The sequence below is a fragment of the Sciurus carolinensis genome, chromosome 4, assembly GCF_902686445.1.
Source record: "Sciurus carolinensis chromosome 4, mSciCar1.2, whole genome shotgun sequence".
NCBI classification, from domain to species: Eukaryota; Metazoa; Chordata; class Mammalia; order Rodentia; family Sciuridae; genus Sciurus; species Sciurus carolinensis.
Window position 1 is genome coordinate 114,413,257 of NC_062216.1, and position 20,426 is coordinate 114,433,682.

Here is a 20,426-nt window from a genome sequence, read left to right on the forward strand (position 1 = left end):
TCTTTGCCTCCCAACAATACCTTGGCCCATAGACCCTATCTAAATTCTCCTACCTACAAAGTGATCCTTCTACACTCTCTTTAACATCTCTGCTAGGCCCTGCTCGGATTTTGGGAAAAATAAAGAGATTCTAAGTGAGGCCCAGAATTGAGGAGTGGCCTGGGCGTGCTGAGAGTGGAGAAGGAGAGTTTAGGAGCTAGGCAGGGACACTGAAGTCACTGAAGGGGTTTATTTTTCTCTGAAGAATGAAGGAGTAGCACATTAGTGACGGGTAAAGCGTAAGGAGGGCATTCTCATGCTTGAAATGATTAAATAGTGGTCTGATGCCTCGGCATTTTCTTTCTTAGGGATAAATTTAGAGCCTTGGCCCATGTTTGGGTTGCTGATATTTAATAATAACGATGATGATGGGACAATGAATATATTCTGAGCAGAGTTCTAAATGTTCACACACAGTAACTCAGTTAATCTTTACAACAGCTTGAAGTAGATGCGCTCTTTATTCCCATTTTCCAGATGAAGACACTGAGGTACAGAGTTTAAGAGCTTGCCTAAGGCCATGCATTCATAAATGGTAGGACTGGAATTTCAATTCAAGGCAAACGCCAGAACAATGTAGGACTGCTTCCCAGTGTATAGAAAGAAGGCTTTTGTGCACGTGGGTGTATATGTGTTCTGTGGGGGCAGGAGGATCAGGGGCAGGTAAGCGGTGTGTAGAGAAAGAGTTGGGAAGCTGCTTTCCATTTTTCTATCTTATTATTACTTCCGAGGTACTGGAGAATTTAACCCAGGGGTGTCTTACTATTAAACTATACCTAACTATATCTCTGATGCCCACCCCCCAAAGATATTTTTGTGAGATAAGTTCTCATTAAGTTACACAGGCTGGCCTTGAACTTGCCATCCTTCTGCCTCAATATTCCCAGTAACTGGAATTATGTACCACAATGCCCAGCAACTGGTCCCTTTTAGAAGAGGGTTTGAAATCATACAGGTCTTTTTTTTTTCCCATGGTACTGAGGATTGAACCAGGGCTTTGCACATGCTAGGCAAGTACTCTATCACTGAGCTCCATCCGCAGCTCTTTTTATTTTGTGATAGGGTCTTGCTAAAGTGCCCAGACTGGCCTTGAACTTGTGATTCTCCTGCCTCAGCCTCCTGAGTAGGAGGGATTACAGGTGGTGTGCTACAGGCCCTTTCTTATATTTTATTTAGAGACAGGGTCTCACTGAGTTGCTTAGGGTCTCTCTAATTTTCTGAGGCTGGTTTTGAACTTGCAATCCTCGTGCCTCATTCTCCGGAGCTGCAGGGATTCAGGCGTGCGCCACCACTCCTGGCTTGCCAGATCCTTTTTAATAGTTGTTTTACAGACTCAGTCATTCACGAACCATCTTCCTTCTTCTTCCTCTCACCTCTATACAAATCATGGGTTGTGCATGGTGCCTGGGACAAAGAAAATGTTCCAGGGAGCCTACCTTCTAACTTTTTCCTTCCTCCTTTGGGAATGTTAAGAAAGCCAGAGTATACAATTGTGTTTTCACACAGTTGTGTTTTCCAGTTTCACCTCCTTACTGTCATTGTATCTTAATCTTTACCTGCTGGGGGTTTTAGATGTCCCCTTCCCAACAGCTCTACTCCCAAGCTGTAGGCAGCCTCTCAGATCTGCTTTAGGTCTTGCTGACAACTGACAAGCAGCAGGAGGTAATGCTCATTCCCCCTTCTACCACCCCCACCCCAATTTCCCTGGGTTACCATGGCGATGGGGCAATTCTATTGCAAAAATAGATAGAAAGGGAAGGATATCCTGGGGTTACTAGCTGGGTGTAGAAAAGGCTGGAATAGTGAGGTTCGGCAGATCCAAATAGTAGATCAGTGCGTCTCCTCTCCATCAGCCCCAGACAAGGCGACTGTGGTCCCCTTCCCCTCTGTCAGCCATGTCAGCATTATCTAAGTTAACTAGTTAGGAAATCCTTTCATAATTCTCAGCTGAGCTCTCCCTATTGCAAATAGGTGACTCTGAAAATGTCCTAGTGTCTGCCGTGGACAAGGTTGTGTGTCAGGTTTGCTTCCTTCCTCTGTCATTGGTGGAGGTGGAGATCAACGAGTCCTGCCTTCAAAGACTTGAGTGCAGAGCCTTGACTCTTTGCTCTCTGAATGCTGATTAATGATAGTCAACTTGCCTTTCTTCTACAGCTCTCTAGTTGTTGATACTTCTGGTCTTTTATGGTTTTTCCTGCTGCGGTGGCCCAAAGCCAAAGATCGCAGCTAGAGTTCCTCCCTAGTAGAATTTGTCACTAGTGTTTGCAACACAGAATTTCCCCAGGCAGGTTTTACTTATCTCAGAAAGGGCAAAGCAGGCTGGGTGGTGAAGAAGAAGGCATTGGGGAAGACCAGATTTGGAGGAAAAAATAGTTGAAAGGAAAAAAAGAATGGAGATGCTGGGGATGTGTGTTGAAAAAAGAAAAGGTAGCTTGTGAAGGGACAAGCTTCACTTGGACAGTGATGCATTAAATAAGTAAAAGGGGCGGGAAGGCATTGCATCATGTTTCTGGAACTGCCTCTGCTGGATGAGCACCTAACCCCTTTTGTCTGTAGAGCCAGGATGGAAGTGCCCGGGGCCTAGATCTCAGAGGGCTGTTAATAAATGTCATAATAAGAATCCCTTATTCATATGTATCTTTATAGTTTTCGAAAGGTTTTTGTAATGTAGCCTCTTAACTCTCACGGCAATCCTGTGAGGAATTCATGGAAAATATGAATTTCTTCATTTTACAGAGAAGTAACAGGCTCAGAGAGACTAATGGCTTGTTTGAAGTCTAACAACTCATGAAACTAGTATGGCAAGAGCTAAACCCAGGTATCATGTAAAGGGCTTGGGAAAGTATAGATTTTTATAAGAAAGTGAAGTACATAGTTATCATTTATGGCAAGTCTTGGCATGAATTGCAGTGGGAAGAGGGTAACTTGTCCCATGGGTGGTCTAGATCTGTCACCCGAATGCAGGCTTTCAGGCCATCTTTGTTTTTTAGCTTCCCACTTCCTTTCCTGCTAAACATTTGAAATGTTCAAATTACCCTCATCCATTGTACAAATGTTCCAGTGTCCCCTGAGTCCCAGCTGGGACTTCTAAAACTCTATTTCAGAGATGCGAGCCTTGGCTGAACTTCTGGGCCCCTACGGCATGAAGTTCCTGAGTGAAAACCTGATGTGGCATGTGACCTCTCAGATTGTGGAGCTAAAGGTACTGTGGAAACAAGTCCCCTGGAGAATGGTCCCACCTTGGGAGAGGAAGGGTAGGTGAAGGGGGCTGGGACAAAGATGTAACGCTGTTTGTTGTCTCTCTCTCTTTCCCCGCCCCCTACTTAATGTCTCTCTGTTCCTGGGCTGCAGAAACTGGTGGTGGAAAACATGGATATACTTGTTCAGATCAGATCCAACTTTAGCAAGCCGGACTTGATGGCATCTCTGCTGCCCCAGTTGATGGGTATACACATCCCCCGACAGTCAGAAGGAACTATGGGAATGACATTGTTAATGACAGGGGTGTCAGGGACCTGGGGGTTTGGCTGAGTCTGAAGAAGCATAACTATCACTCTGCTCCTAAGTTCTCTTCTCTAAGATCCTTCTTTCTCCTCAGGGGCAGAGAATGTGCTGAAGCGCATGACCATCATTGGAGTTATCCTCAGTTTTAGGGCCATGGCCCAAGAGGGACTTCAGGAGGTGAGTGTGAGGGGGGACTTGTCAGAGAAGCCCAGAGGCTCTGTGGGTGGGGCTTGCATGAGAAGTTGTGGAAGGGCTGTGAGCACTGAAGAGAGGCAGATGTTCTAGGAGATCCCTGTGGCTGGATGAGCCGAGGAAATCTGGAGGCACGAGGAGAGGGAGAGCTTGGGCAGCTGGCGAGGTTCTTATCCAAGTTGAGGCCCCTTTTCCGCTTGTTCCCACTTGTTTTGGAAGGTGCTGACTACTGCCCTGGGGACTCATTCATCTTTTCTTCCTCCAGGTTTTCTCTTCCCACTGCCCGTTTCTCATGGGTCCTATCGAGTGCCTGAAGGAGTTTGTCACTCCAGACACAGACATCAAGGTAGGGAGGGGGGCTGGGGACATAGCTCAGTTGGTAGAACGCTTGCCTTCCATGCACAAGGCCCTGGGTTCAGTCCCCAGCACCGCGCGCGCGCGCGCGCACACACACACACACACACAGTAGGGAGGTGCCAAGTAGAGACCTTGGCTGGGGGAGAGGAGGTAGCTAGGGACTGTGAGGGAGAGGTCTCTAAAGAACCCTGCAGGGATCAGAGCTAGGATTCCAACAGGAAAACTGGGCAGGCAGATATTCTTGGAGAGAGAAAACGGAGCTCAGGAGACATGAGGGGTATGGAGAGAAGAGGGAGTCTGTGGGGAAACAGTCCTGGAGGGGGAGGCACCTAATCTAGGATAGTGTCTGTGTGTTTTCACCTGCAGTGAGCAATGCAAATTAGATGCCAAGCTACGTGCAAGCAGGTCCCTTCTTTAAGACAGAAGCTTGAGTACTTTTTGTAAGATTTGTTTCTTCCATTCTCAGCCACCCAGCCTCCTCTCAGAGTTTCCTTTCTTTTCTTGGCCTTTTCTTCCTCCTGGTTCTAAAACTTTCTGACTCTGTGTCACCTGCCTCAAGGCCCTGTTGCAAGAGAGCAAGAAGGGCTTCTGTGGGTTACCTGAGCTAGATGTCCACACCCCTTGAACATCTTTGAGTCAGCTTGTCTTTTGAATCATCTGGAACAAACAAGTGTGTTATGTAGGAAATATAGCCAAAGCCTAGGGACAAGGTCTTTCCAATGCAAAGGCAGGCAACTACTTTACAATTCCTTTAAAGGAGAGAGGTTTGATTAAAGGGAACTGATGAACAGGAAGAATTCAAACTGGAGCCAGTGGTGCCTGCCTGTAATCCCAGCTACTCTGTAGGCTGAGGTAGGAGAATTGCAAATTCAAGGCCAGCCTGGGTACTTTAGCAAGACCTTGTTTAAAAATCAAAAGGGCTTGGAAAGTAGCTCAGTGGTAGAGTGCTTGCCTAGCATGTGCCAGACCCTGGGTTCAGTCCCCAGTATTGGGGAAAAGAATTAAGTTGAATATTAAGAAAAACTTCCTTGCTTTGAGAACAAAAGAGAGTGAAGTTTTCCCTCTACCTGCCTGAAATCACCTGAGGGCTGAATGGTCAGGATGCAGCAAGAGCGATGCATTGCTGGCTTGGCTGCCCTCTTGAATGTTCTGATTGGGGACTGAGCCTGAGTTTTGGCAGCTGTTGCTGTTGGGGCTGAACGCTCCAGCCTGTCAGGAGCTTGTCTAGCTGATATCTCCTGGGCAGCTGTGAGCTCTAGGCTCTGCATGCCTGTGGAAATAAGCAGGTGTGGGCAGGGAAGGGGGATGACCTGTCCATCAGAGATCTGTTACTTGCTCAGAGGGATAAAAAGATTAGGAGGAGAGAAAACAAGACCCCTTCAATCAATCCCTTCTTCCTTCAGGAAGTCACAGGTCATGGACCAGGTCCCTGATCTGCTTGGCTGTGGTTGCCACAAACAGGGTCATCTGGGGCCTAGTGGATTTAAATAAAGGGCAGAACAGAAGGTGGCTAAGGTTTGCCTTCCGGGTCATTACCATGAGCAAAGTATGTGCATGTTGTAATGTCTGCATAAAGATCTGCTACTTAGAAGCAATTGTCCATGTTCTCTTGGAGTATTTCAAAGTTTTATATATTTTTAAAATATTTTAAACCTCAAAAGGGGTCTTGGTGTGGGAATGGGGGTTGGGGCACATGTCCTAGGAACTTTATTGTAAGTACAATGAGGGATTTAGGTGTCAATCAATCAATCTCTGTTGAACATCTTCTGTGTTCTTAGCATTGTGTTGTATGATAGAGAGGATAAAGAAAAATCAGAGTTCTTGAAAGAGGACAAGGCATAACAACATTTGCTCTGTGAGTCACTAGGGTGGATAGGTTCTTTACCCTTGAAATCTAACTGAATTTTCAAAACAGCTCTGTGAGCTAAGTATTATTATTCCAGTTTTACAGATGAGAAAATTGAGGCCAAGGAAGTTAAGTAACTTTTAGTCAAAATCACATATTTAATGAGTTGGTGTTGCTAGGATTTGAGCCTAGATCTGTTTCTATCCAAAGTCACCTTCTCCCTTCACTATGTCGCAGGGTTTAAAAAATTATAATTTATTTGATGAGATCAGGCATATGTCTCATTTCCTTTCTGAAGAGATAAGCAATGCAGGTGCTGTGTGTGACCAATGCTAGTGGGATCAATTTAAGGGGCGGGGTGTTGGGGGGAGATGGGTTTGGGCTGAAGGAATCAGGGAGGCCTTCACAGAGGAGATGACATTAGAGTTGAGCCTAAGGGATCTGTGTGACTTAAAAGGTAAGTATAGGAAAGGACAAGCAAGAGAGGCAAGGAAGTGAACCAAAGTGTAAAAGAAAGAAAGGAAGCTGTGGTTTGGGGACAGTGAATAAACTACCCTGGCTTCATTGAGGGAAGCATTTAGGGAAATAAGATTGAAAAGTAAATTTGTACAGTAGAGTGTCCTGAATACCAAGTTAAGGTATTTGGGCTTTTTTCCTGGAGGGTAGGGAGAGCTTGCAAGGAATATCTAGAAAAAAATGATAGTATACCAAAATCTTAAAATCTGTGATCCAGGAATGCTGGCAGCTTGTAGCCTCTGCCAAGTACTTTTCTTCTGGATTTCTACCCGAAATGTTGTTTTCTTCTCTACCAGGTGACCCTGAGTATCTTTGAGCTGGCATCTGCTGCAGGGGTGGGCTGTGACATTGACCCGGCCCTGGTGGCTGCCATTGCCAACCTGAAAACTGGTAAGATAGGGGACAGCTGGGACAAGGGAGGGTTTGTGCCCTACTTTTGAGTGAGAACTGTCAATGTCAAAGAATGCCTTTATTTGGGATTGTGAATTCAGAGGATATAAACTGGCAGGTAAGGAAAGACCTACATACAGTGTGGACCCTAACCTCTGGAAAATTAAAAAAAATTTTTTTTTTAGTTGTAGATGGACACAGTACCTTTTATTTTATGTGGCACTGAGAATTGAACCCAGTGCCTCACATGTGCTAGGCAAGTGCTCTACCACTGAGCCACAACCCCAGCCCCAGAAAATATTTATGTAGGTGATTTAGGGTTCTCTGTAGGTTCCAACCAGTTGATCTACCAATTAGCTAGATGTGGTTCTCTAAATGAGAGTCTGTTTGGTGCTTAGCAAGTGTTCACAGGAACTTACACACTGGTTGGGGAAGGAAGACTCATGCAAATGAATCAAAGAACAAGCCAAAATAGCACATGATTTCTCGGGAAGTTGTGTGGTATAGCATCTGAGTTCCCCACGCTGATCCTGTGTTCTTCCCTCCCACGTAATCACTTTGACACTATCCACTCCTTCCCTAGTCACACTCATTTCTTATACTTTTCATTACACATATCCTCTGAGTAGCATGTTCCTACGTACACATACCCAGAAGAGGATGGAATCCAGTGACTGGTACTAAGCCCTTTCAAAATTGCCAGACTAGCTCCTTTCTCTGCTGGTCCATGAGGATCCTCCCTCTTGTTCCTGCCGCTCCTTCCCTCCAGGCAGCTGATCGGTATCTAGGACTGCATGTCAGCAGAGCCCTCGATAGGAGTTCTGCCCTGGCATCAGAGGAGGCCTCCAGGACTTGAGCCACTCGCTTTAAGCGAATGCTAGTCCTGCCTCCTTTAGTCATAATAACTTTCGTGCAGTGATAGAAAAAGTGTGTGCACAGATATTTTCTCGTGTAACCACAATCTTGTGAAGATAACTACCATTTGCTGACTTACTCACTTTTCCTCCCTTCCTTTCTCCCTCTCACCAGATAGCTCATCCCCTGAAGAAGAATATAAGGTGGCCTGCCTGCTCTTGATCTTTGTTGCCGTCTCCCTCCCACTCCTTGCCATGGACCCTTCTTCCTTCTATAGCATTGAGACAGATGGTAAGTGCAGAGTAGGTGTGAGGGACCAACGGTATTCAGTTTAGTGTCCTGGAGGTTACTTACCTGGAACATACAGATTTCTTTTTTCTCTTTTTGGTACCAGGGATTGGGTGCTTAAGCACTGAGCCACATCTGCAGCCCTTTTTATTTTTTATTTTGAGGAAGAGTCTCACTAAGTTGCTTAGGGTTTTGCTAAGTTACTGAGGCTGGCCTTGAACTTGGGATCCTCTTGCCTCAGCCCCTCGAGCTGCTGGGATTATAGGTATGCACCACTGCATCCGGCTGGAACATACATATTTCTGATATAGGTGTAAATTTCTGCTTCAAAAAACACTTGAGAGTGAACTATGCATAAAATTCTAATCTAGTCAAATGTCATAGGAATATTCTTCCTCTAGTCCCCAAAGGTCTTCTAGTCCTTTTGGTGTCAAGTAGGGGGAGCTCAGCCTGAAAGAAACGAGACATACCCATTGGGGTCAGCCTGGGATGGCTCACTTTGTCATTTCCTTTTGTTTCTCTTCCCTGTCTCAATAATTACCCAGGTTACAGCAATAACGTCCATTGCTTGACAAAGGCCATCATCCAGGTGTCTGCTGCCCTCTTCACGCTCTACAACAAGAACATTGAAACTCACCTCAAAGAGTTTCTGGTGGTGAGTGAGTCTAGATGATAAGGAAGGGAGGACAGCCAAGGGCTGGGATGGGTCAGGCTCAAGTCCACGGTTAGGCTGCTCAGGCCTTTGAGGTTAACCTCCCCCTGGAGTCATTCAGTAAATAGCGAGAGACCACTCTGTGGAAGGCAGGAGTTTGTTCTAAACTCCCCGGTAACTGGTGTTTCAGCTTCTGCCTGAATACTTGAAAAATCCCTGGGAAAAGAGAAAATCTGAGTTCTGCCACTACAAAAAGTTGTGTAACCTCTGAAGAGCCGAACTTTTAGGCCTTCAGTTTTCTCATTTATAAACTAGGCAGATAAAACTGAATCCATCATTTAGCACGTTGGTGTGCATCAGAATATCTTGGGGAACTTGTTAAAATAGATGCTTGATTTTTACCCTAGACCTACTGAATTAGAATATGCTAGGGGAGGTTGGGCTTATGTGCTTCTAATTTGGTCTCCAGGAGATCAGATGCATGTTAAAGTTGTCAAGACACTGAATTTTATAACCTGCCAGTCCCCTTCCAACTCTATACTGACAGTCAATGATGAGTTTTCAGACTTTACTGGAAATCAGAGTCACCTGGAGAGTTTGCATTTGTTTGCATTTCCAATAAGTTCCTAATTAAAGTTGATGCTCTTTGTCTTGGGTTCTTACTTTGAGAACCACTGACCTAGTTTTCTAGGGACTGGAGTTGACAGCCAGACGGCTGATTGCTTTATAGGTATGTCCAATTTGTTTGAAAAATTGTTTCAAAATGTTTTCAGCCAAAGTTTGACTCCCTGTAACTATCACCATTGATCTCAGTTTTGCCTCTGGGAAGACATAGAATAAATAATCTCCTTCCATAGTTGAAAGAGGCCCTAGAGTTTTCCATTCTAAATCCTCCACAGAGGATTCCCATCCATATACTTCTGATACTTGGTCCTTTATCCACTGCCAGCTTGAGCATTCTCAGTAATAGGAAGCTCCTTCCTTTGCAAAGGTCGGTACTGATTTAAGAACTGGGGCCTTGTTTTTTTCCTTCCAGGAAGAAACAGTAGATCACATTGTTCTTTCAGGAATTATACCCTTGTTCTGAGTACATTTCAGGGACTGTAGGTTGGTTAGAGGGGCTCTATTTAAGCTGGGACCACCAACTAGACAGAATGGGATCTGAACATCTGAAATATAAAAAGAACTCAACACCAGATCTCTAAGATGGGACGGGGATGACTTCCCCCCTCCTTTTCCTTTTTATCCTATTTGTTTGTTAAATGCAGGTAACCTGAGTGTGGGATGTGAATCACATTTCTCTCTCCTGCTTTGATCTGTTGGGGGCCTGGAGGTGAATGGAGATGACAGCCACTAGGGAGTTGACAGGAGGAGAATACCAAGAGCCGAGTCTGAATCAGAGGCCGGCTCTGGCTCCAGTCGTGAGGGGAGTCAGCTGTAAACAGCCTGATGACAGAGGTGTCTGGAGGCTGCCTGGGAAAAGAGAGATTAATCTCCTGGCACACAGCATCACTGGCCTTTTTTCTAATTCTTCCTTTGCCCGGTGCAGCCTCTCCCCTCAGCCCCTCAGCAACCTCCTGTTGTTGGCACTGGCTGGCCAATGGGGTCTGGGCTCATTTATAGGCACTGCGTGTCTCTGAAACCTTGGGGACTTGCCACCTTTCCACCTGGAGTCCTTGGGAACATCCTAGCTCTTCTTAACTCTCCTCCTTGATCTTTTCTTAACTTCCTGTAGCCTGAGACTGTCCTATTCTGACCTCCATAAAAATCTGCTTCTTTATAAATTCTTCTCTTACAGGTGGCCTCTGTCAGCCTCTTGCAGCTGGGCCAGGAGACTGACAAGCTTAAAACCAGAAATCGGGAATCCATTTCTCTATTCATGCGCTTGGTATGTATCTTGTTTAAACTGGTCTGAGAAAAGAAAAGAAGACTCCTTTTTAGGGTCTTTGGGTTCCTGCCATTGTCATCACCCAAAAACATTAACTAATAACTTAATTCTGCTTGACCCTGTGGGTCTAATGCTGACATTCTGGCCAACATTCTAGACTTGTCCTATAATCCCATAGAAGAGTGTTCAAGGACTCTCAGCAGGACAGGGCTTCCTGGTCACTAGCTAACTGGGTTCTTTTTCCTGCATTGTTTGAGTCTGACCTGGTGGCACAGCGTGTCCTTTATCAGTAACTACCTGTTCAGCATGTGTTTGGTTTTACTCGACAACTTCCTACCCCTCTATTTCTTGTCCTTAATGGTACTGTGAAGAGAGTCCTAACTAGCAGAGAGTAGAACAGAAGAGATTTAGGGGTAGGGCTTGCAGGAAGCAAGGGATTTTAGCTGCGAGGCAGGACCCAGTGGGCCATCAATCAGCTAGTTCCTGATGTCACTTTTTGCTTTTCAAGCTGTGGGTTTGCCTCTACCTTGGCAGAAAGTTCTGGAAACTCTGACTTAGTCGACTTAATGTTTTTCCCCCTCTTGTGATCCTCTTCAACATGCTTATTCACTCTTTTGCTCTAAAAGTATGATTCTCCCGGTTGGTATCATGCTTAGATGTGGCCAGGAGTGGTTCCTACCCCTGGGCCTATGTTCTAGAGGCCCTCCTATGGGCTATGGGGAGAGGATTTGCTCACCTGGAGCCTGTGTCTCACCTCAAAGCCCACGTGAAACCTATGTGGGTATGGAACTTCTTCCCCAAATCCATCCTACTGAGGCAGACTCTGGGTGTGTGTACCCCTAGTGCCTGAGGAATGTGTGACTGGCATTCAGAAAGTCTACATGGATACAAAATCCCTCAAGCTGGGGGTGAGAAAAGTATGAGGATGGGGTTAGAACCTGGCTCCCTTCCTTCACCCTGTTCTGGCAGAATTTTGAGGATGTTATGATTGATTGATTGATTGATTGATTGATTGATAGTACTGGGGATTAGAACCCAGGGGCCCTACCATGGAATTACGTCCCAGCTCTTTTCATTTTTTAATTTTGAGACACGCTCTTGCTAAATTGCCCAGGCTGGCCTCCAACTTGTGATCCTTTTGCCTTATCCTCCCAAGTCACTGGGATTATGGGTGTGTGCCATCATGTCTGGAAAAAAGCTTTATTGTTATTTATTTATGTTTGTAGTAGCGAGAATCAAACCCTGGGCCTAACACATGCTAGGCAAGTGCTCTGCCACTGAGCTACATTGCCAGCAGAGTTTAAGAGTTCTTAATTCAAGCTCAGACTTCCATGAAATTACAAAGGTATATTATAAGGGCTGAAAGATAGAAGATAATAGTTTGCTAGTTTATTCAGTGATTGGTAGCTGTTGGTCGGGGGGCAGGCTCCACTTGTACTATTGGCCTGGGTCCAGAGATGTTAGAAGCAGGCATTTCTGGGACTCACTCCAGGTCCCCTTCTTTTGAGTGGTATCTGTGTTTTAATTTCTACAGATAGGAAGAGGCCTAGGCTGATTGGGGGTATGATGGAGGAGAGAATGGACATGATGGTGTGTCCAATGTGTATTGGGTGTGTGTGGTGAGGGGCGAGAGGGCTGAGGAGGAAGATGAGGGCAGAGGAAGGGCAAAGGTCAGAGTGGGCTAGGTGGAGCACAATCTTTGGAGCAGCATAATTCCTTATCCATAAAAGTAGATAATAAAGCTGGGTGTGATGATGCACACCTGTAATCCCAGTGACAGTGGAGGCTGAGGCAGGAAGATTGCAAGTTCAGGTCAAACTCAGCAATTTAGTGAGACTCCATCTCTAAAAATTTAATAAAAAGGGCTGGGTATATAGCTCAGTGGTAACGTGCCCCTGGGTTTAACCCCCAATACCAAAAAAAAAAAAAAAAAAAAAGTGGGTAATAATCTTTATAGAGTGGTTAGAATTCATGACATAAAATATGTAAAAGTGCCTAGTACATAGTAGGTGCTCAACAAATGCAGTTCCTTCTGTCTGCTGCTCATTTTAGTTTACAGGTGATTTAGGTATTCCTCTTGTGATTTTCCCCTCTGTAAGATTGGAGGTGGTTCTGAATTGCCACTTGACCCACCTCCTCTGCTTTGCCCCTGCCCTTCACCCCACCCCACTGCCCCCAAACATGGAAAAGTGTCTTCTCCTTTTGGCCTCCCAGGGAGGCCAGCAGAATGGCAGGAGCTGGCACTTTTTGCTGGAGGTGGAGATTGGAGGGACTAGCTGCTGCAAAGCAATTTAAATGCAAATGTTTCTACAGAGAAATTGGAAATGACTGGAGGGGAAGGAGCTATATTCTGAGTTAAAAGAGGGTAGCCCCAAATTCTGGCCAACGCTTCTCTCCCTGGGGTCTTCTGTCTTCAATGTCAAGCCTGGGCAGTGTGCACCCCAGTGTTGCCAGCCTGTTCCTGGCATGGTTTCCTGGGGGCAAGAGATGACTTTCTCAGAAAACCATGGCATCTGTGATGTCAGATCAGACCAGATCCTGGCAATTAGTCCAGGACTGACAATTCATAGGAGGGGAAACTGAGGAAGAGGGAGAGAAAGATAATACTCAAGGTCTCCCCTGTGATATGTAGGCAGATTTGGGACTAGAACCTAAGATATTCAGGCCTTTACTCTAGGGCTACTTGGCACTACCATAGACTTCTGCCAGTTAGGAGCGCTGTTATTATCTTGTGCTTCTCTGAGAACAGGAAGTCACGGGCTGGTGGATCCTTCTGGAATTCATCACTCATTTTCCTGTACCTACGAGTGAAATCCTGGAGAGGAGAGCTCATCTCTCTCCTGGTTTAGGGTGTGAAAGTCTTGTGAGTAAGGGATTCTTTCTGTTATCAGACCTGGGATCTGGGCTCAAGTTTGCCCAATAGCTTTCCTTTCCTTCAGTTCACAGTGTCTGCTCTTCTGAGGCTGTTCTGTGTATTAACACGCACATGTGTTTGAGAATAGCAAAATCTTATAACTCGTGAAACTTGAAAGTACTTCAGATAGAAAAACATGTAAGAGTAGCTGTGGCAGAGTCTCTTTCCTTGGTGGATTTTCAGAACTTGGAATTCCAGACATGTTAGGAAGGGGCCCATCTGTGTGAATAGCCAGAGATAGGGGACACACCTCTCCACTGCTTTCTCTCTCTGTCTTTTTTTCCCCTTTCTTTCTGTATTGGGGTTTGAACTTAGGGCCTCATGCATACTAGGCAAGCACTCTACCACTGAGGTACACCCCCAGCACTTATTATTTTATTTTGAGAAAGGGGTCACTCAGTTGCCCAGGCTGACCTTGAACTTGCGATCCTGCTGCCTCAGCTTCCCAAGTAGCTGGGATTACAGTCGTGAGCCACCGTACCAGGCCATACCTTTTTAGTTCCTTAACCTCTTGGACACACTGCTTCTCCCTGCAACTTGGGGCTGTGCTGCTCTCAGGGAACTCGCTCCCTCTGCCCATCCCCACCCTTCATCCCTACCCTTCATCCCTAGCCCTCACTCTTATCTGGGCATCTTGATCTATCTTCCTGCTTGACTATTGGGGCTGCTGGGATTACCACAACACACAGGCTTCTAATTAAACTAATTAATCATGCCTGCTCCTTTATGCAGCATCCTTAGTGTTCCCTAAACACTTCTGAGAGAGGGAGGAACAGGCCCAGCACAAGAGGACCCGCGTGGATTCCAGACCCCTCTTCCTTGGCCTGCAGTGGCAATTGTTCCTCTTGCTTCAAAGCTTTGTAATTGGCACTTTTATCCATCTTCACCTGCATCTGTGCTGCCCTCCCACATATAATTTAATATCCAGGAGAGAATGGTTTTTTTTTCCTGCCACCAGGAAAATGTTTTTTTGTCTCCCTGCCTTCTGCTTCTGTTCTCTTTATAATAGCCCTGATGAAGGGGACGGGGGCCATTATAATGGATCTGAGGAGTCCACATTGCCCTCCTGGAGTCAAACCAGGTGAGGGAGGAAGAGGGGAGTAGGATTTGGAACCCTGTTCTCCTGGAGTCTTAAGGGCCTCAGAGAGCTCAGGAGCTGCATGGAGGGGAACAGTGTCACAGACATACATGCTCTGAGGATTCTCATCTCTTGGCCCTGTCTGTTCCAGGTGGTGGAAGAGTCCTCCTTCCTGACCCTCGACATGCTGGAGTCCTGTTTCCCTTATGTCTTGCTTCGAAATGCCTATCGGGAGGTATCCCGGGCCTTCCACCTGAACCGAGTGCCTGCCAGTACCCATTGAAGGGCCCTTTGGACCTGCCTAGACTACACCAGAGTGGAAACTGTGGTCATTTTCTCAAGGGTGGGAGTGGGGTGGGGTCACTAGGGAGAGGGTCAGGTGCCAGTGCTGATGAACAGGTATGCAGAGGAACAGTTCAGGACTGAGAACTCAGAGAGAGGTGGGGCAGGTTGGGGGCGTGGGGGACAGTTTATGGACAAAGTTAGGGAACTGGAGCTTTTCACCAGAAGAAAGAAAAAAAGAGTGACATACAAGTTTCTTTCCTATCTTCTGGTGCCTGGAGCTGGGGCTCTGATAGGCATGGGTCTCGCCGACCTTCATCACTATTCTAGGATAATGCTGGCGGGCAGAGATGATCAATCATCATATTAAACCATAATGAGCTTATAATCCTCCCACCGGAGCTGCTATTGTCTCCTGCACATTCATTAGGACGATTATCTCCTCTCTTCCTCTTCCAAATGCATTCAGCAAACATTCAGCCTGTTCCCACTGCAGAGGAGCATCAAAGGGACCCCTTTTCTCCTTTGTGGGGTTCTTCCTTCACCTCTGCTTGACTGCCTTTCCCACTGGGGCAGGGAGGAAGTGCCCTCCAGAGGGTTCTGTTGCCCACCTGCTGTCCTACCCGTTGTGGATAGTGAGTCAGTTCTCTGCTGTCACCCTGCTTGCTTTTTCTTTGGTATTTCCCCAACCCAGAGCAGAGGGACAGTCTGGGTCAATCCTAGGTCACATGGCAGTGAAGCAAAACAGACTCATATGGATTTTCCCTTCCACTCCATTTGGGGGCACTCTTCCTCCTATTTGGAGGGACTAACTTAACCCCAAATCCTCTTGTCAGCCTGGGTACAGCTGTTGCTCCAGGCAGGGATTTCTCTTCTAGATCTTAAATTTCACAGACCTCATTAGGTTGTAGGGCCCTGAGAGTGGGTATCCTTGAGGGACTACAAGCTGTTTCAACTTAGCCCTTTTCTGCACTAATTAGAATTTCAAGTGTCACAGAGCCTGGGGCATTGAGGATAGCACTAAACTAGGTTTAGTTAACTCCGTGGCAGGAAACAGTGGCCCCGTCCATCACTGCTGTGCTCCAACTGCCAGGGAGGATGAGAGCAGCAGATCATGTATGTCAGAGATCCAGAGCAGTTGGAGTGGGCAAATATAATTAGCTAGTTGATTAATTAGGGTCATGTCCATACTTCCACAATGAAAGGGAAGCAATCGTTGGCTTTTGGCAAAACCATCTGGCCTTCATTAAACCCATTTGATATCTGTTGTTGGATTCCGTTCGTGTGTTTGCTTTTTACTTCTCCAGATCCATGCTTAGTTAATACTTTCTTGACACCTGAAATCAACATACAGGTTTTTCTTAGCAACGACTGTCTGTTCTTTAGGATAGAAGCAACAGAGAATCCTGCTTCATGCATCAGCTAATCGTCCTTCCTTGCTACAGGAAGGACATTGTGTCGTAAAGAGTAATTCAGTGTCAGGCCTACGGAGACAGTGAACACAGCTGAGGAGGAAGAGAAGACTCGGAAAGAACTGATCAACCACCCTCACCCTTATATCTCTGCTCCATTCTTCTGCTTGAGAGGATGGAGACCCCTTTTCCATCTGCATGGAGAACTGCTTATGAAGACCCTCCCAGAAGACAGAAAGATAAATTGTTACAGCAGGATGGAGGATAGACGTGGCATCTTTCTTTTCAATTGGAAAATTCATTGAGATAGTTAATCCACTTGACAGAAGTCATTCAGAGTGATCCCATGTACCTTTGCACAGTTTCCCTCAATGGTAACATCTCACAAAACTATAGTACACCATCACAACCAGGATATTGACATTGATCTAATCCACTGATCTTACTCAGATGTCCCAGTTTTACTTATACTCATCTGTGTGTGTGTGTGTGTGTGTGTGTGTGTGTGTGTGTGTTTAGTTCTAGGCAGGTTCCTGTATCTGCCAGCTCAGTCAAGATGCGGAGCAGTTCCTTCACCCAGGATCCCTCACGTTGCTCTTTTATAACAAGCCCACTTCTCTCCCGCACCCTCTTCCCCACCCCTTATTCCTGCCGACACAGATTTGTTCTTCATTTCTGAAATGTTGTGGTTTGACATAATATCTTTTCATAAACGTGTAATTATACGCATTTATCTACCACCTATACTTTTTCAAAGTGATTTTGCATCCTTATAGCAATCTGCAAGGTAGCCGGGGAAGGCTTCCCTATTTCAGGTCAGGAAACAGACTCAGCAGTGTTAAGTGATTTATTGAAGACCGTGTGTCTAGTATCAGTAGAAGTAGAACTGGGACTTAAGTCTGATGTTCATTTCTAGACTTCTGTATCTGACCAGACCACTTCTTCTTAAGGCAAGACTTAGAGACCCTGGAAAATAGGAGAAGGTGAGGACACAGATGACCTTACTACCTGAAACAAAAAGTGACTGTCCAGAGGTAAAGGGACAGATGGAGTAAAAGGACCCACGTTTGCTTCCTTGATCAGGATGGTCTCCCACTTCTTACAACCTAGACACAATTGACTCTGAACTGCTTTTTGCTCTCAGATCCCCAGCTTGCCTTCCCTAGGCTACAGAAGAACTGAGGAATGATGATCAGAAGAAGCTCTAACCCCAATTGTTTTGTCTTGCAGGCAGAGAGCAGGTTCTAGCCTCAGCATTTTCATTAGTGCGTGTTTTCATTAAAGTCTCCATTAACTTGTTTGCAGCAGCGAGATGGAATTACTCTTCCACCAGGCCTTGGCGGAGAGGCATGCCAAGTCACTCTCTTTCCTTTGGGCAACAGAGACACTGCCTCTTCCACTCTGGGTTCAATCCTGTGGGCAGGCAAGGACCAACTCAAGGTGCAGAAGGTTCAAGGTCTGCCCAGGGGGGATCTTGCCCTCTGGCACGTTGCCCTGAAGGAAGGGAACAACTGTGTTTTGAGCACCAGGACCCAGCGGGGAGGGAGGGCCTTGGTAGGGACTGGGCTTCCTTTGCCTTAGGTCCTCATGTCTGCATCAGTTCTTCTGCAACAAAGTTTGACTTTGACTTTGAGAAGAAGCTGGCACATGGTTAAAATGCACTCACGTTGTTGAGGGAAGAACGTTCTTCGATCCTCCTCCCCACAGGGCCTCCTGCTTTTCCCAAGTACCTGTCATCAAAGGAGATGAAGATGAGTCCCCCCTCAACCCCCACACCTCAATGAGTTGTCAAGTACTCTCCCTCCCACCTGAACAGGAAGCAGGAGCAGCAGGCCAGGTTGCAGGTTGGGGAAGTCAGAAGTTAACTTGAGCTGAGTTTGCAGCACTGGAGAGATTGAGGAGCAGGCTTTTCTCTTGTCACTTTGGAAAGAGAGGATTGTGGGGCTGCCCCTTTAAATAGCATTCCTGTAGGAGGCAGATCACATCCATCCGTCACCTGCTGCCAAAGCATCATTTTTGGTCTCTATCAAACCCTGAGCTTGTTGGAAGGGACGATGGGGTTAGGGAAGTGAGGAGGCAGGGTTTCCAAGAGGGTAGGGGCAGTTCAGAAGCTGAAAAGGAGAGGAATGAGGTTGGGTAGAAGGAACCTGGGAAAGGTGGGGGTGGGGGCCAAGAGAAAAAGGCAGGGAGAGAAGACTGAGTGTCTTCTGAGTCTATGAATGGAACAAGTATACACTATTCTTATCTCTTTAGAGGTTCGGTAAAGCAGAAATGGGATTGGATTGCCACAAGAGGAACAAGGTTGAGGCTAAGCACCAGGACTGAGGACTAAAGAAAGTGAAAGAGCCACAGAGTGGGAAAAGGCATTAGAAGCAGAGTAAAAGACCTGGCTCTGGACCCTGTGGGACTGTACAATTTTTCTGGTCTTAGTTTTTCATTTATTATGTGGAGGAAACTAGACTAGATAGACTCTGAAATCTCTTTTACAAATGACCTGTTTCTTAAGATGGGTTAGGAGTTGGGGTCCTGGGAAAGTACCACTGCGTTGACAAGGAATGTTGAGAGACAAAGAATGTTGAAAGATATCTCTGGAAGTATGTTTTCTGCCTTTAACCAGGTCCTTTAGTTTAAATACCTACCTAAACCAGGAACTCTTTAGCTCTAATTTCAATTTTCTAATTAGAACTCTTAGTTCTAATCCCAATTTACAGTCCTTTTGTATTTTCCAGCTCATTCCTTTTTTAATTGATTAGGAAGGAGACAGCTCCCCAAATTTGGGAAATGGATTGTGTAGCAATGTGACCAGGGTCTTAGATGTAGCTGTTTCTTGGCTGCAACTGTTAACTCTGGCAGGAGGGACGGGGGATATGTGCTGGATTTAGATGGACAGAGGGGGACGTCCCAACCTTCTTTCCACATTTTTCTCCATCTCTGACTTTTCCCTCTCCTTCTGCCTCTGTACTTCTTGGGAGCTGCTTCTGCCAGATCTGAAGCCTTGACCTAAGTTGGCAATTCTTTTACGTTGAGAGTCTCAGTTGGGACAGTCCATCCTTTTCTTCAGTCAACCCTTCACCTTTGTTCTTTTCCTTTGTCTGAGAAAGGGGGAGGGAGTCTCTACCTGATATTTAGAATAAATACTTTTTCCTGATCACCTCTCCTTCCATCCTCCAGAGTTCTTGCAATTAAAATTCAAATTCTGGGATCCTGGATTAGGGGCCACTGTTTGACAAGAAATATTGAGAGAGCCTTCTGGAATAAGGGGCCTATTTTGAGTTCAGCAGTTAGGGAATAGTCTCCACTTTCTGTTTACACGATGTTTCCATGCAGATGGTCATTAGGGGAGAACAATACTAAGAAAGAGAGGTGGTTCCTGCAGGAGTTCCAGGTAGGACTCAGTTGGATGGAAGATGTTTTGTCCTGTCACAGGGTCTTGGGTTCAAATTCCATTCCCTTATTCCACAAAAACTGATTTGTGCTGGGCCTTCAGCCCTTAGATTTCTTTCTGAAGACAGAATAAGAGGAAATGAGCTGGAACGTTGCAGCCTGGGTTGAGGCAGGCTCTCAGGAGTGATTTCCTGGCAATGTGCAGTTATTATGTAGTCAGGCAAGATGTGGGGCTGCCTACTCCGGAGAGCTTTAAACTTGGAGAAATTCCCACCGGTCAGGCCCGGTGGTTAAAGACACCTTGGGGACAGACCACAGCCATGGAGAGACAAGTCAGAAAGACCAAGCTGAGGGAGGCCAGTGGAGGTGAGGGATACCATCACAGCTCAGAGAGGACCTTGAACTTTTCCCTTCAAAAATAGGAGCACGGAAGGGGTCTGGTCTGGCTGGGTTCTATGGTAGGTGGCTAGCTCAACCCTTGTCCCGGTGCCCCGGCGGGGCCTGGGGGGTTATGGGCTTCCCTCTACTAGTCTCTCACACATGGGACACACAGGCAGTTAGGCGCTCGTGGATACATGAAACCCCATACGCATATACACAGAAACTCCAAACAAACAGAAGGAACCCACATCGTCCTGCCCGCCGCTTGCGCTGCACTCTGTAAACACGCACTCGCAGCCACCCGCTCAGGGCACACGCCGCAGCCACTCGCGCCGGGTGCCCGTGTGCGCGCGCTCGCCCTTGGGCACTTCTGTGTGTGCCCCCGGTTTCCAATCGTTCCTTTGGGAGGGGAGGAGCGGCTGCGCGGAGTGAGAGACGGGCGCGCGGG

The 20,426-nt window shown here is 46.4% G+C and overlaps 1 protein-coding gene across 1 annotated transcript in view; it reads left to right on the plus strand.

Annotated features, from left to right (window-relative positions):
• Positions 1–16,063, plus strand: part of Nckap1l (NCK associated protein 1 like) — a 47,375-nt gene extending 31,312 nt beyond the window's left edge. Inside the window, exons 23-31 of the mRNA XM_047551590.1 lie at positions 3,144–3,241; positions 3,391–3,484; positions 3,638–3,720; positions 4,001–4,081; positions 6,751–6,844; positions 7,874–7,990; positions 8,533–8,642; positions 10,438–10,527; positions 14,671–16,063. Of these exons, the coding sequence (XP_047407546.1) occupies positions 3,144–3,241; positions 3,391–3,484; positions 3,638–3,720; positions 4,001–4,081; positions 6,751–6,844; positions 7,874–7,990; positions 8,533–8,642; positions 10,438–10,527; positions 14,671–14,802 (899 nt within the window). The 3' untranslated portion in view covers positions 14,803–16,063. The remainder of the gene's footprint in view (positions 1–3,143; positions 3,242–3,390; positions 3,485–3,637; positions 3,721–4,000; positions 4,082–6,750; positions 6,845–7,873; positions 7,991–8,532; positions 8,643–10,437; positions 10,528–14,670) is intronic.
• Positions 16,064–20,426: the final 4,363 nt, after the last annotated feature.